Genomic DNA, 14,363 nt, shown 5'->3' with positions numbered 1-14,363 from the left:
GCCACCCCTACTCTTAATCCCTAAATTGACACCAGATTAGGTGACTACCACATGCATCAAAATACTTTGGTCTTCTTTATTCACTCTCCAGCTTTCCCATGCCTAGGAGGTGATTGGGGAAAAAGCAAAACAAAAACCACCCCATGGCTCAGGTCAGGTGCACTTCAGTCCTCAAAGTGACATCCTTGCTGTTTAACACTTTAAAGAGGTGTTTTGCAGCAAATGAACCGTTGGACTTCCTCACTAGTGCTCCATGAGTATTGAGAGTGTGTAGATCCAAGTAAAGTGAAACCCTTGCACGATTTTGTCATTTTTATTTATCATAATATTGCTTATTGGTCTAAGTTGTAAGGATTTTCATTTGTGTCATATTTTAGTGTAAGCCATACATGTGCATACATATAACCTTAGATCTTTACAAGTGTTTCAAGACAGGAGCTATCAATAGATTCATTGTGCTAACGTTGAGGGTCCTGTGTGATTCTCCCGGTTAATGTATTCAATCTTAAATGAAAAGCGCCTTGGAAGAAAGGCTTGGTGATATATACATATGTATAACTATAACTATATATATAGTTATTGAAACTCTGTGAAGCACAGTTCTACACTGACCCATGTGGAATCTGTTAAAATGGACTGAAAAGCAGTGGTCTGGTGTGTTCCTGTTTGTACTAGCAATCAGTTAACCCTCGGATTAAATAACTTTCCAAGTCAATGTTAAATAGTACACTACCACTCCTCCTAAGCAGTGGTAAGCCTCCTGGCAGTGATCCGGCCCTGCGTAGTGCAATACACTTAATATGGCAGCACAACGAGCTGGCTTTGTGGAACCCCGATGGTGGGAGAAAGAGGAGACTCTGTGTTGTTGCTATTGTTGTTAGATGTCACGTGACCCATATGGACCTCATGCTCGACAGAACAAAACACCACCTCACCCTGTGCCACCCTCACAATTGTTCCTAAGCTTGCGCCCATTGTGGCAGCCACTGTGTCCATCCATCTCCTTGAGAGCCTTCCTCTTTCTCGCTGCCCCTCCACTTTACCAAGTCTGATGTCCTTCTCCAGAGACTGGCCCGTCCTGACAACATGGCCAAAGCATGTAAGACAAAGTCTCACCACCTTTGCCTCCAAGGAGCCCTCTGACCTTACTTCGTCTGAGACAGATGAGTTTGTCCTTTGAGGAGTCCATGGCTCTTTCAATGTCCTACCCCGGGCGTTCTGTTCCCATAAAAAGTTAACAGCCTTGGAAATGGACAGAGGCACTTCGACTCAGAGCTATCGTGCCACTCTGAGTCGGAATCGATTCCATGGCAGTGCGTGCGGAGAGTATTTTGAGCTGGCTTTGCATACTTATCATATCGAAGATTCAGATCATCTCTTGGGTTTATGCGCCACCTCCAGAGTCCAATTCCGACTCGGTTTCTGGGGCTGTCAGTCTTTGCCAGAGCAGATAGCTTCATCTTTGTCCTTGTAAGAGGGCTGGTAGGTTTGACCTGCGACCCTGTGATTAGCAGTCTAATTGAGCTGATGACAGCAGCGCCACCAGGGATCCTTAGCGTTTAGGTGCTAGAGTGAAACCTGTGAGAGCTGGAACTCAGCCGTCCTGCCTGGGTTTTCCTGGTCTTGCAAGTTTTCCGCCACTGGCAGGCTGCCTTCTTACCGCTTTTCTGTCATTCATTTTAGTGGGAAATACAGGAGTTTTCCTTCTGAATGCGTTCCTTTGCATTCCATAGCTGCTATTCTTCAGCATCACATGAAAGTCGAATCTTGACATTTGGTGTTGAGGAAAAACATCCTTTCATTCACAAGCATGCATGGCACTGTTCTAGGCCCAGGGCAAGGGGAGGAAACCAAGTCTTTTGCTTCCTAGAGGAGAGATGACAGTGAACATGAGCAGGTGGTAAGGGGCGCTATAAAAACATGAATGGTACAGAGGTCAGGGCAGGCATCTCCTTCCGCTGATGTGTGATCCAAGATCTGAAGGAATGAAAACAGCTTCCCACGCTAACGCAGGCAGTGTGGGCAGGCAGGATTTCATAACTTCAGCAAAATAAAGTTAAAATTTGGACTTGGGTAAGGTGTGTGTGTGTGTGTGTTGAGGTATGTGGGGGAGGGGAACTGCCCTCTAATTCTAAACATCCTTGGCCTCTGCTCACTAGCTGCTACTTATGAGATGCTAGTAGTCCTACCCTTGACATGATCAAAATGTCTCCAAACTTGACCAGCTGATCCCTGGAGGAAAAAGACCCCCAGTTGAGCAGCGCTACTAAGGAGAGGAAGAACAAAGAGCTAGGTGCTGCTGGAGTGTAGCTGTCAGAGGCGAAAAGGTGATCAGTGGGGTCAAAAGAGAGGCCATACACAAAGACGACCCCACTGGTCTTTACACACTGCAGTGTGGCTGCAGGCTCTGGGAAGCTGGAGTGACTGACATATTCCTTCATAAGTTTTTCCAATGTTACTCTGGGCAGCATTTACCCAAAAGCAGAGTTCAGAGGGTTAGGAAACACGAAACACAGGGCCGCGTAGGAGTAATCGATGGCACATCGAGTGGATTGCAACGGATGAGCTAAAACAGAATGTGTATGATTATATGATGTACAAACTGATTATCTGCTCTGTAATCCTTCAACTAATTCACAAGAGCAAGTTTAAAGAAAAGAGAAGAAGAGAAAACTTGCTTCCATTGCTGTGTAGAAAGAAGAATGTTAAAGTCAAAAGTGGAAGGGAGATCACTCACGCAGCTGATACACCAATCGGCAAGAGATGGTGGACCAGGCTTGGTGGGAGAAGAGGAGGTGGTGAGAAATGATTGTATTCTGGATATGTGTTGAAGGAAGTTAAAGAACTTATGAGTTGTGGAAGAGGAAGAGCAGGAGTAAAGGTTATTATTGTTGGCTGAAAATTAAGCCATGAGGGTGAGTTCATTTCCAGATCTGAAGGTGGACTAAATTCCACAAGTGGAAATTCCACTAGTGTCTATCCAAACAGTAAGTCTGCTATTTTTTTTAAAATGATTTCGCATTTTGCTTCATATTTTTCTCCCACTATGTTCAGGGCCTTCTGCTGTGATCTCTTTCAGAGTCGTTGGTAGCAGTAGCTGGGCACCATCTAGTTCTTCTCGTCTCTGGGTCATGGAGACTGATGTGTGTGGCTCATTAGTCCATTGGATTTATTATAACCATGTGCCCTTGATCTCCATCATTTTTCTCTACTCTGGATAGTTGGTCTTGGAAACTCCCATTGGGCAGTTCAACCCTGTCGTATCTGGTTGCTACGAGTCGGAATTGACCAGATGGCAAGGTCAGCAGTTCAAAACAAGCAGCCACTCTTCAGGCAAAAGATGAGGCTTTCTTCTCCTGTAAAGAGCAGCTGTCTCAGAAACCTACAGAGGTTGTTCTATCCTGCTCTGTGGGGTTGCTATGAGTTAGAATCAACTCATTGCCAGTGAGTTTGAGGTTTCAACCCCTTAAGAGCCTGGCTTTCAATGTGTTAAGCTGGAAATGTGAATCAGTCATCCATGCAGGGGAGTCCTATAGGCAGTTGGGATAAGGGTTCAGGTTCAGAAATTTTAAAAGGAGGTGTTATCACCAACAAATATCAAGTTTGTGGAAACCATTTGTGCTCAACAGCATAGAGATTGGTGGTGTGAACCCACACAGCATGACTTCAAAGAAAAAGGAGACTTGCTTTTGTCAGGACTATTGTTATTACTTATGCAAGGAAATTTGGAAGACAGCCACTTGGCGAACTGACTGGAAGAGATCCATCTTTGTACTCATTCCAAAGAAAGGTGACCCAACAGAATGTGCATGTTATAGAACAATATCAGTAATATCATCTACGAGTAAAATTTTGCTGAAGATCATCCTACAACCGTTGCAGCAATCTATACATAGACTGAGAGCCGCCAGAGTTTCAGGCCATATTCAGAGGAGGACGTGGAACAAAGGATTTCAATGATGATGTCAGCTGGATCATGGCTGAAAGCAAAGAATGCCAGCAAGATATTTACTTGTGTTTATTGACTCTGTCAAGGCATTCGACCATGTGAATCATAACTATGGATAGCTTTGAGAAGACTGGGAATTCCAGAACACTGAATTGTGCTCATGCTGAACGTGGATCAAGAAGCAGGTGTGCAAACAAAACAGGGCACACCGCAGGGTTTAAAATCAGGAAAGGTGCATGTCAGGGCTGTATTCTCTCACCATACTTATGCCATCTGTAAACTGAGCAAATCATCAGAGAAGCTGGACTATATGAAGAAAAATGAGGTATCAGGATTGGAGGAAGGCTTGTTAACCACCTTCAATATACAGAAAACACACCCTTTGGGTTAGTCTTAGTAGACTAGAGAAACAAATTCATAGACACTCATTTGTGTATAAGAAAGAGTTTTATATACAAGAGCAATTAAATATTGAGAAACCATCTCAGCCCAGTCCAGATCAAGTCCAGAAGTCCGAGATTAGCCCATATGTCCGATACCAATCTATACATTACTCTTCAGACTCATGAAACACATGCAATGACACTGAATGCAGGAAGATCACAGGCCAGTGGGTAGAAGGGCTTGTGGATCCAGTGGCGGTAGAGGCATCTCAGCACTGGCAGGGGACTCCACGTGGCTCCTTCAGCTCTAGAGCTCCAGCATAGCGCCATGTCTCTTGTCAGCTGCAATGTCTCCAAAGGAGTGAGTCTGTGTCTCTCCTCCAGCGAGTTATTTATCTCCGTAGAGCCTCCAAATGAGATCATCAAGCTGAGACTTTATTGCCAGGCTAAACTCCACCCCTTCGCTCTTAAGTCTTCAATTGACAACAGATTATGTAACTACCATACCTTTGCTTGATGAAAGTGAGGTGGATTGACCTTTTGCTTATAAGTGCTTAAACATTGTGTCACCAGGGTTACTTTCCACTGACTCTCATTTAAGAAAAAAAAAATTTTTAATCTCTGCTGTCCAGTTGATTCTGTCTTATAAAACTCTGTAAGAGCTCTGAGACTGGATCTTGATGAAGGCAGGCAGTCCCAGCTCTTCCATGGAGTAGCTGGGGGACTTGAAGAGCCAACTTTGCAATTAGCTGCCCAGTACCTCATCCACAGCGCCACCAGGGCTCTTCTCTGCTCACTCGGCCTCCTGCATTTGCTTGAGAACTATGGTGGTGTGTGGGAGTCTGCACGTCCCTCAGCCCATGGCCTGCGCCGTCCGCTGTCTTTAAGCCTCCCATTCCCGGATGTTCCCTGGCCTATTGTCCTGCCTGAGTTTGGCCTTTGTGATGATTGGTGCTCGGTGGCATGCAGCCACCATGCTCATTGGACACCTCCGCCAGGCATCCAAGTGCACCTCCTTTGCATGTGGACCATCCAAGTGCACATCATTTACATGCAGACCTGTTTGAGGACTGATGCCTGCCATTTCTTCCATATTGTAGCTGCATGATTATTGGATACTACCCGTTACACTTTATTAGCATATGATGTAATGTTACCCACCCACCATTGGGTATTCATTACACTTTGTTAGCATATGATGTAATGTTACCTGCCCACCATTGGGTATTTAAGCCTCTGCCTTCTGCTCAATAAAACGAGGCTTGATCAGACTCTTGTCTTGCCTCCATTTCTCGCGTCTCTTGCTCCTCTTCGTTCCCAGTCCCTTTTTCCCCCGTATCCACGTTGTTTGATGACCTGCAGGATGGGTCAGTGGTGACGATGAGAAGTGGCCCCTTGCTCTTTATCTGTAGATCTTCCAGCATTCAGAGCAAACACTTGCATATGCAAGGGTTTACAAGTGCAAAATATGGGAAAAACACAAGAAATGCCTCTGGACTCTTGACAATGAGTTCTGAGTACCTACTTCTAGCTTAACTGCCAATGTTAGGGACCCACGGCCAGGCTCCCTAAAGTCTGTCAGCTCCTAAAGAGACGCTTTAATTGTGGACAGGGCCTGGGGCGAACAGGGGGTGGCAGCCACTTGTGGTGCACAAAGAAAGGACAGGACTGTCATATGCAGGAAGGGCTGGCAGACACGGTGTGTGTGTGTGTGTGTGTGTGTGTCTTTACAGAGTGAGGACCAAACCCAGCTAGCACTAGGCGTTGTTCAGAAGGTGTGTGACCCCTTTGTCTCTCCCATCCCCTGACAGTAAGTCCTCTGCTGGTCTGTCTCCAGGGTCTCACTCTCTCCGCTATCTCTTCATGGGCTCCTCGGAACCGGACCTTGGCCTGCCCCTGTTTGAGGCCTTGGGCTATGTGGATGACAGGCTGTTTGTGTCCTACGATCATGAGAGTCACCATGCCCAGCCCCGAGCCCCGTGGCTCTGGAACGGTACTTCAGGTCAGCTGTGGTTGCAGCTGAGCCAGAGTCTAAAAGGATGGGACCACATGTTCACGATTGATTTCTGGAACATCATGGACAACCACAAACACCACAGTGAGGGTATGTGGGGAGGGGGCCTTGCTTTCCTGGGTGGAGCACCTCCTCCCCACAGAGAGCCTCCTTCCACCTCACAGAGGCATCTGAGAGCTAGGCCATGAAGGCCCGGTTGGGGAGGGAGGATGAGGGAAGACCAGAAAACAGGTCCCCACTGGTCCCTGGGGGTGGTGGAGACAGGGGTCTACATACACCTTTGGTTTCGGTAATGAGGCAGAGGGATGTTGTCAGAGTCCCACACCCTGCAGGTGATTCTGGGCTGTGAGGTTCAGGAAGATAACACCACCAGAGGTTTCTGGAAATACGGGTACGATGGGCAGGACCACCTGGAATTCTGCCTGGAGACACTGGATTGGGCAGCAGCCGAGCCCATGGCCCAGGCCACCAAGTTGGAATGGGAAGTGACCAAGATTCGGGCCAAACAGAACAAGGCCTACTTGGAGAGGACCTGCCCAGAGCAGCTGCAGCAGTTACTGGAACTGGGGAGAGAAGTGGTGGACCAACAAGGTAAGATGGGGGGACCCTCCTGCCCCCACTGGAGGGACTGAGAAGAATGAGATGCAGGGACCAGGGTTCCCAGCTGGAGTTTTTCAGAGTTGGCCAAGCGCATTGGTTGTGTGACTTCTCCCAACTTGTAAGCAGGGGTTTTCTCAGCACTAAAGGCTCCACGGCACAACTGTGATATATGACATAGCTGTGAATCAAGGGTTTTTTCTCCCTTCCTGTGTGTGTATAAAGAAGAATTACCCATGCCTCTCTCTTGATAGAAAATATCCCATGTATGTTTATTCTTTTTAGGTATTCAGATAACTTAATATATTGATGATCAAGGCAAGGAATTACCAAAAGGGATCCCGCATCAGAATTGCAGAGCCTTTTGGAGGTCAAAGGTGGCTTTCATAGAGCATGGCGGTTGTCCCTGAGGCCAGACGATCATACAAGTCCCTTCCTCTAAGAACCTTTAGTGAGCCAGAAGAAGCTGCCAATGATCCATAGTGAATCCATTTTAACTGTACTGGTGTCTAGTGGCTAGGATTCAGCACCCTTCTATTCAATCCATGTTGATCCCCATAAGTGGCACTTTGGTTCAACTTAGTCTGTTAACAGATAGCAGAAGGCCTGGGCAATGGGGGCATACTGGGCACAACAACAGGCCTGATATGGCCATGACTATTTTGCATGTAATGCTACATAGGAGTCCAGTGTTAGAAATGTTAGGGCACACAAGGGTGGCTCTCCTTCAGCTTGTTTTTCTACAGAAAGTAATTCCTTCCCCCAACGCATGAAAATGTGGAAGTGAAAGTTTCGGTCTTCCTAAGAAATAAAGCACAACAAATCTGTCATCAGGATGATTCTGGCTCCTAGCAACTCTTCATAGGGTTTCGGAGACTGTAAACCTTTATAAGAACTGACAGCCTCATCTTTCTCCCCGTGAGTGGTTGGTGGGCTTGAACTGCTAACTGAGATGCCTACCCCACAGCTCCGCAACAGTAAAGCGATTCCCTCTTGTCATCTTTCTTCTTTTCTGCCCAGCGCCTCCTGTGGTGAGGGTGACTCGTCACCTGACCTCTGAAGCAACCACGCTACGGTGTCAGGCTCGAAACTTTTTGCCTGGGAACATCACCATGAGATGGCTAAAGGACAGGAAGCTGCTGGGTGCTAAAGATGTGGAGCCCCTGGATATACTGCCCAATGGGGATGGGACCTACCAGGGATGGATGGCTGTGGTGGTGTCTCCTGGGGAAGAACAGAGATACACCTGCCAGGTGGAGCACCTCGGCCTGGACCAGCCCCTCACCGCCACCTGGGGTATGAATGACAACCAGAGGCTGAGCTATTGTCATGGCTAGTACAAGGCTGGTGGGCATGGGGAGGGGACGTGGGTCGGGAGTGGCCGTCATGGGCTTACGCTTACCTTTGCTATTTTAGATCCCTCACATTCGGGCACCCTAGTCATCGGAATCGTCAGTGCGATTGCTATCTGTGTCACCATCTTGACTGGCATTTTGTTCCTAATCGTCAAGAAGAGGCAAGCTTCCAGTAAGTAGAAAGAAGAAGTGGTCTATTAATACCACTTCCTTTTGTTGTCAGATTCATAGTGAGTGCACGGGGTGACAGCAGGCCTCGTGTCTTTCTCCTCGTGAGTGATCAGTGGGGTTCGAACTACCAACCTCTTGGTTATCAGCTTAGTAAGCAATCCAGTCCTTAAGCATTGCACCGCCTGGACGCCCTCTGCCATTTGAGTCTAACACAAGCAAAGGCAAAGCTAGGAATAAACTCACTGCCACCGAGTTGATTTGGACTGATGGCAATAGGGCAGGGTAGAAATGCCACTGAGTTTCCGAGACGGTAGCTCTTCATGGAAGTAGACAGTCTGTCTTTCGCCCAAGGAGCAGCTGGTGGTTGCAAATTCTCCTTCCAGAAAAAGGCAAGGGAGGACAGAGGGGCGTTGGCATCCATGGGAAGAATTCTCTCTCTCCCTTTTTATGTGGTTGCCATAGCCCTTTTCTACAAGCAATTACGGGTTTTCCCCAGAGTTAAAACTTTAATTCAACAAACATCTTTGGAGCATCTGCTATTTGCAAGGCACTATTTAAGGTAGTCGAGGAGGCTGGTGGTGATCTTAAAGGGATTAAAGTTTGGTGAAGAGGAGGCAGTCAGACGATTTTGGAAACCTTATGAAGTAGTGGGCTTCGGTGTGGGTTTTTGTTGACACAGTGGCGGAAGCACTCAGCTGACAATTATTAGAATGATGTCTTAAACCCACCTGCTGTTGAGGAAAACAGACCTGGGGAATCTGCTCTCATAAAGATTAAGCAAGTTGACTGCCATCAAATAGGCTCCAACTCAGAGCAACCTTGTTTAGGGTTTCTGAGGCTGTAAATCTTTGGGGTTGGGGATGGTGGGGAGAGGACCAAAATACCAAACCCATAGCAACCAAGTCCTGACTCATAGTGACCCCTTTGTGGGTTTCTGAAACCGTAACTGCTAACGAGAGTAGAAAGCCCAGTCTTTCTCCCATAGAGCTACTGGTGGCTTCAAACTGCCCACCACGTGGATCTCAGCCCAATGTGTAACCCCTATGCCACCAGGGCTCCTTGGGGATAGACAAGCTCAGGAGCAGCTGGTGAGTTTGAACTGCTGACCTTGAAGTTAGCAGACCAACAGCACTACGAAGGCTCTTTCCCACACACACTAAAGACCAGAGCACCCTTTGAAGCAGTTCCACTCTGCCCCATGGCATTGCTATGAGTTGCCATTCACTCAAAGGCACGAAGAATACCATTTCAGGCAGTCGGAGTCGCTGGGTGGGACACACTGCTATGGAGTGCTCAGCTAACGTACTGAAAGATCAATGTTTCAGATCCACCCATTGAGACTTGGAAAGTGTGGGGGGAGGTCAGATGCGCAGGCATTCCCTCCCCTGAAGGCAATCAGTTGCCAGACTGCTGTCTCATCCCACCTAAAGGGGTTCCGTGCTCCCTGCCTCTGGGGATAATGGACAGGCTCCTGTAGGCGGAGTTTTCACCCTACTGATAATGTTCCTATGGAGACCCAGAGACCACCCCCTAGACCACCCCCTCATTGCTATGTAACATATAGTGCAACTCCTCCCTGTGACGTATGTCTCTACCTGTAATTAGTGGGCTGGCTTGCCCCCAAAAGGTATATAGGTGTGAGTCAGCAATATAGATCTCTCTCTCTGACTCTGAGCTCCTTGCTGCTCACTCCCTGGTTACTCCCCTCTCCCTTGTTCCCTTTCCCTCCTTCCCTTCCCCCTCTCTCCACGTGGACCACCAAGCTGGGCTGAGGTGAGCAATGGTACCATGTAACATGCCTGACTGTATTATTGTATTATCTCTCAAGCTCTTGATGACTTTAATATAATGCTTACATATCTCAACCGTACAATTGTGCATTACTGAACCCGTTGAGTAGTAATAGTAGTAGCAGCCGGTGGGGGCTGGCCCTTCACTCCCCCTACCCCCACCCCCCCAGCGCCAATTTTTTTTTAATTTAATACTACAGGAAAGGAAAGCCTGGTGATCTACTTCGTGAAGGTCACAGCCATCGGAAGCCCTATGCGCAGTTTTCTTCTGAAACACATAGGTTCACCATTAGTTGTAACTGACTCAAATTCAGATAGTGTGGGCATTTGGGTATTGAAGATAGTGCAGGGGCTTAATGTGAAAGAAAATGAGACTTTCTATTCCCGAAAAGAGTGGCAGTCTTAGAAACCCACTGGTGCAATTCTACCCTGACCTGTAGGGTTACTGTGGTTCGGAATGGACTGGAGAGCCGTGAGGAAGTAGTAGGGCCTTAAGTCGGAAAGAGCCCCTTTTCCTTCCTGTGGATTACAGGGAGGAGATTCTCTTCAGGTCAAAGGAGTCAAGGACACACAGCTCACAAGTACAGTTAGAGATATGAAGCAAATGTTGGGGGAGAGGGGGATCGCGGGAGTCAAAGGAAGGAATGCCCACCTTTGTCCAGGGATCCGTAAAGGTTCCAGCAGCTGGCTTCCGAGGTGGCTCTGGAAGGAGAAGTGGGACTTCTTTGGTTGTTGACTGAGGAGGAGGGCTCTACATGGCTGGCACTATCATGCAAGAAGCAGAGTGTGAAGGGGGTAAGACGTGATGACCTTGTCCTTGGCTTCACGCACCACGGAGTCCGCAAGCTCTTCGTCTCTGCCCTGAACATCGTTGGTGTGGGGAGACAAAAGGCAGCTAGACGTCGGCTCCTACAGGACTTTGGGGGCCAGTTGAGTCTTATGGACATTGAGGAACCACGAAGAGACACAAGAGCGCTGAAGAACGTTCATGGAACAATTGAGCTAGAAGGAAGTGAAAAACGTCCACCAACTTCTTGAAGCCCTGTCCTAGGAGCAAGTGGGGTCCCAGACTCCATGCTCTCATGCCTAAGTCGTTACAAAGTGAGGCGAGAGGCGAGGAGACCAGTTAGAAGAGATATTGCTGATCTCCAGTGGTCGCCTGTATCAAGAGCTGTCAGAGTTGAGAGGGGTGGACAAAGGAGAGGGAGGAACAGGGAGGAGACAAGGACGTTTCTAAGTTCTGTAACGCCACTTTCCGGGTCTCTTGTCTCCACAGGAAGAACGATGGGGGACTATGTTTTAGCTGAAGGTAAGTGAAGTGCGGCTGGCAGATACCCCTTGAGGGGAGAAGACAGAATGAAAGACTCAAAGAGGGGGCTGAATTGTGGAGTGCCCGGTGCTCCAGGGCAGAGGTTGACCTACTCTACTCTTGCTCTTCCCCGTTCACACTCTCCAAAATCTTTCCACATTTCGGTGCATGAGTACAAGCAGGGTAACAACCCCCAGCTGTCACCTCTCCCCCGAGCCAAGTATCCAATCTCAAGCTGCATCCACAACCTGCCTGTTTCCTCCATCACTTCAGGCCCCAAACACCTGTGACACCTCGCCCCCTACCTGTGGAAGAGGGAATCTTAGATTTTGAGAATTCACGACCTATTTTAAAAAAATAAAAATTGTTTAATTTTAATTTTTTTCTTTTAAAAAATTTGCTTCTGCCTCCCCTTTCCCTGCTCCTCCCTTTATCTTGATTTTTCCTGCTATAATCGTAGTCTCCTACAATTGTCTGTATGTGATTGACAAACTTCACCTCTATGTCACGAGGCATTTGACCGTTTCCCTCTTATTCTTTAGCCTTGTGTAGTACCCACCATGCGTCTAGCTGGAAACACATGGCACGGAGTCAAATCTGACTCATAGCAACCCCACAGGACAGAGTAGAACTGCCCTTGTGGATTTCAGAGACGAACACTTTCCTGGAGTAGAAAGCTTCATCTTTCTCTTGCACAGGGCTGGTGGTTTTGAACTACTGACCTTGTAAGCAGCATCGCAATGAGTAACCTGCTGCACTGTAAAACAAACAACCCAGTCAATACACTCGCTCTGATCAAGTCTATTCCAACTCATAATGACCCTATAGGATAGGGTACAACTGCCCACTTTGGATTTCTGAAAGGTTAGATCTTTTTAGGAGTAGATGGCCTCCTCTTCCTCCCTCTGAGCAGCTGCTAGGTACAAACTGATGACCTCGTGTTTAGCACTTCAGTGGGTAGCGCACTACACCACGGGGCTCCTCGCTATGCCACATACCAAAGTGTAGTTATCCATTCTTCCACTAGAGGGCATTTAGTGGAAGAATTAGCATCTTCTTGCTAAAACTTGGGTGTGCAAGTATCTGCTCTTGTTTTACTCCTTATTGCTTTAGGATATATACACAGCTGAGATTATTGCTAAGTTATGTGATATTTCTATTCCCATTTGTTTGAGAAAGGGCTATACCGGTTTCCTTGTGGTGGACGGTCCAGTCTCTACATCCTCTCCAGCATTTGCTATTTTATGTTTTGAAACTTTGCTATCAGTGCCAGTGTGGTGGTATCTCATCCTTGTTTTGATTTGCATTTTTCAAATGGCTCGTGATTTCGAGCAGTTTTTCGTATGTTTACCATCTGGGTGTCATTTTGGTGAGCTGTCTATTCATGTTTTCTGCCTGTTTCTAAAATTAGAGTCATCTTTTTTCTTGTTGCGCTATTGCAGTTTTCAATAAATTTGGAGATTAGTCTCTGGTCTGACAGACTATTGCCCCCAAATTTCCCCCCCAGAATGTGAGGTCCCTTTTAATACTTTGGTGAAGTCTTTTAATGCACACAAATGTTGTGTTTTCATGAGATTCCTGGGTCTCTACTTTGCCTTCTGTAGTGTTTACATTCTTCGTGTTTGATAGTGTGTTTATGCTATGTACTAGGGTCCTTAAGTTTGTCCCTCTTTTTTCAGTGATGACCTTCATAGTTCTAGGGCTTACATTTAGGTCTTTAATCCAGCTTAAGTTCATTTTTGGTATATAGAATGAGGTATGGCCCTATTTCATTCTTCTACAAATGAAAATCCAATTTCCCAGAACCATTTGTTAAAAAGGCTCTCTCTTCCCCGTGTAATGTATTTTGGCCCTTGGTCAAAAAAAATCTGTTGTCCGTAGGTGGTTGGACTAATTTCTGAGTTCTCTATTCTGTTCCATTTTGTTACCTACCTATCGCTGTAATAGTAGTACCAGCCTGTTTTGACTACCTTGGCTGTGTGGTAGGTTTTGAGGTCGGGAAGGGAGAAATCTACTTTGTTGTTCTTTTTCAGTAGTACTTTGCTAACCCTGAGGAGCCCTGGTGGTGCAATGGATACGTATTGAGTTGCTAGATGCAAGGTCAGTAGTTCAAAACTACCAGTAGCTCCTCGGGAGAAAAACAAGGACTTCTATTCCTGTAGAGAGCTAAAGTCTCGGAAACCCACTGAGGCAGCTCTACCCTGTCATACAGGGTTGCTACGAATCAGTTAACTTGAAGGCAGGGAGTTTGGTGTTTAGCCAGCTTAGTGCATAGCCCCCTACACCATCAGTGTTTCTAGGATGGCAGTGAATTTGGTTTGGGGACTTACTTTGGGGTTTTTTGGGTTTTTTTCCTTATCCGTGGTCTCTTTCCTTTCCATATAAAGTTGGTTCTTAGTTTTTCCATTTCTTTGAACAATGATGCTGGGATCTGGACTGGAATTTCATTATATTTATAGATTGCTTTGGGAAATATCAACGTCTGCATATTAAGTCTTTTTATCCATGAGCATGAAACATTCTTCCATTTATGTAGGTCACTCCTTTTTTTTTTCAGTTAATCATTTTACTGGGGGCTCGTACAACTCTTATCACAATCCATAGATACGTCCTTTGTGTCAAGCACATTTGTACATTTGTTGCCATCATCATTCTCAAAACCTTTGCTTTCTACTTGAGCCCTTGGTATCAGCTCCTCATTTTCCCCCCTCCCTCCCTACTCCCCCTCCCTCGTGAACCCTTGATAATTTATAAATTATTATTTTGTCATATCTTAACGCTGTATGACATCTCCC

General features: G+C 46.7%; 1 protein-coding gene across 3 annotated transcripts in view; it reads left to right on the top strand.

Moving 5' to 3' along the window:
* The window catches only part of HFE (homeostatic iron regulator), a 23,540-nt gene that overhangs the window by 2,173 nt on the left and 7,004 nt on the right, over positions 1 to 14,363 (top strand). For all 3 annotated transcript variants that reach the window (XM_045295725.1, XM_045295727.1, XM_045295726.1), the window contains 5 exons: positions 6,170 to 6,436; positions 6,662 to 6,937; positions 7,964 to 8,239; positions 8,360 to 8,470; positions 11,536 to 11,568. In XM_045295725.1, the coding sequence (XP_045151660.1) occupies positions 6,170 to 6,436; positions 6,662 to 6,937; positions 7,964 to 8,239; positions 8,360 to 8,470; positions 11,536 to 11,568 (963 nt within the window). The remainder of the gene's footprint in view (positions 1 to 6,169; positions 6,437 to 6,661; positions 6,938 to 7,963; positions 8,240 to 8,359; positions 8,471 to 11,535; positions 11,569 to 14,363) is intronic.

The sequence above is a fragment of the Echinops telfairi genome, unplaced genomic scaffold (assembly GCF_000313985.2).
Source record: "Echinops telfairi isolate 266 unplaced genomic scaffold, ASM31398v2 ScPeMD7_5868;HRSCAF=6743_0, whole genome shotgun sequence".
In the NCBI taxonomy this organism is placed as follows: domain Eukaryota; kingdom Metazoa; phylum Chordata; class Mammalia; order Afrosoricida; family Tenrecidae; genus Echinops; species Echinops telfairi.
Note: the sequence above shows the minus strand (reverse complement) of the source record. Positions and strands in the feature narration are given on the sequence as shown.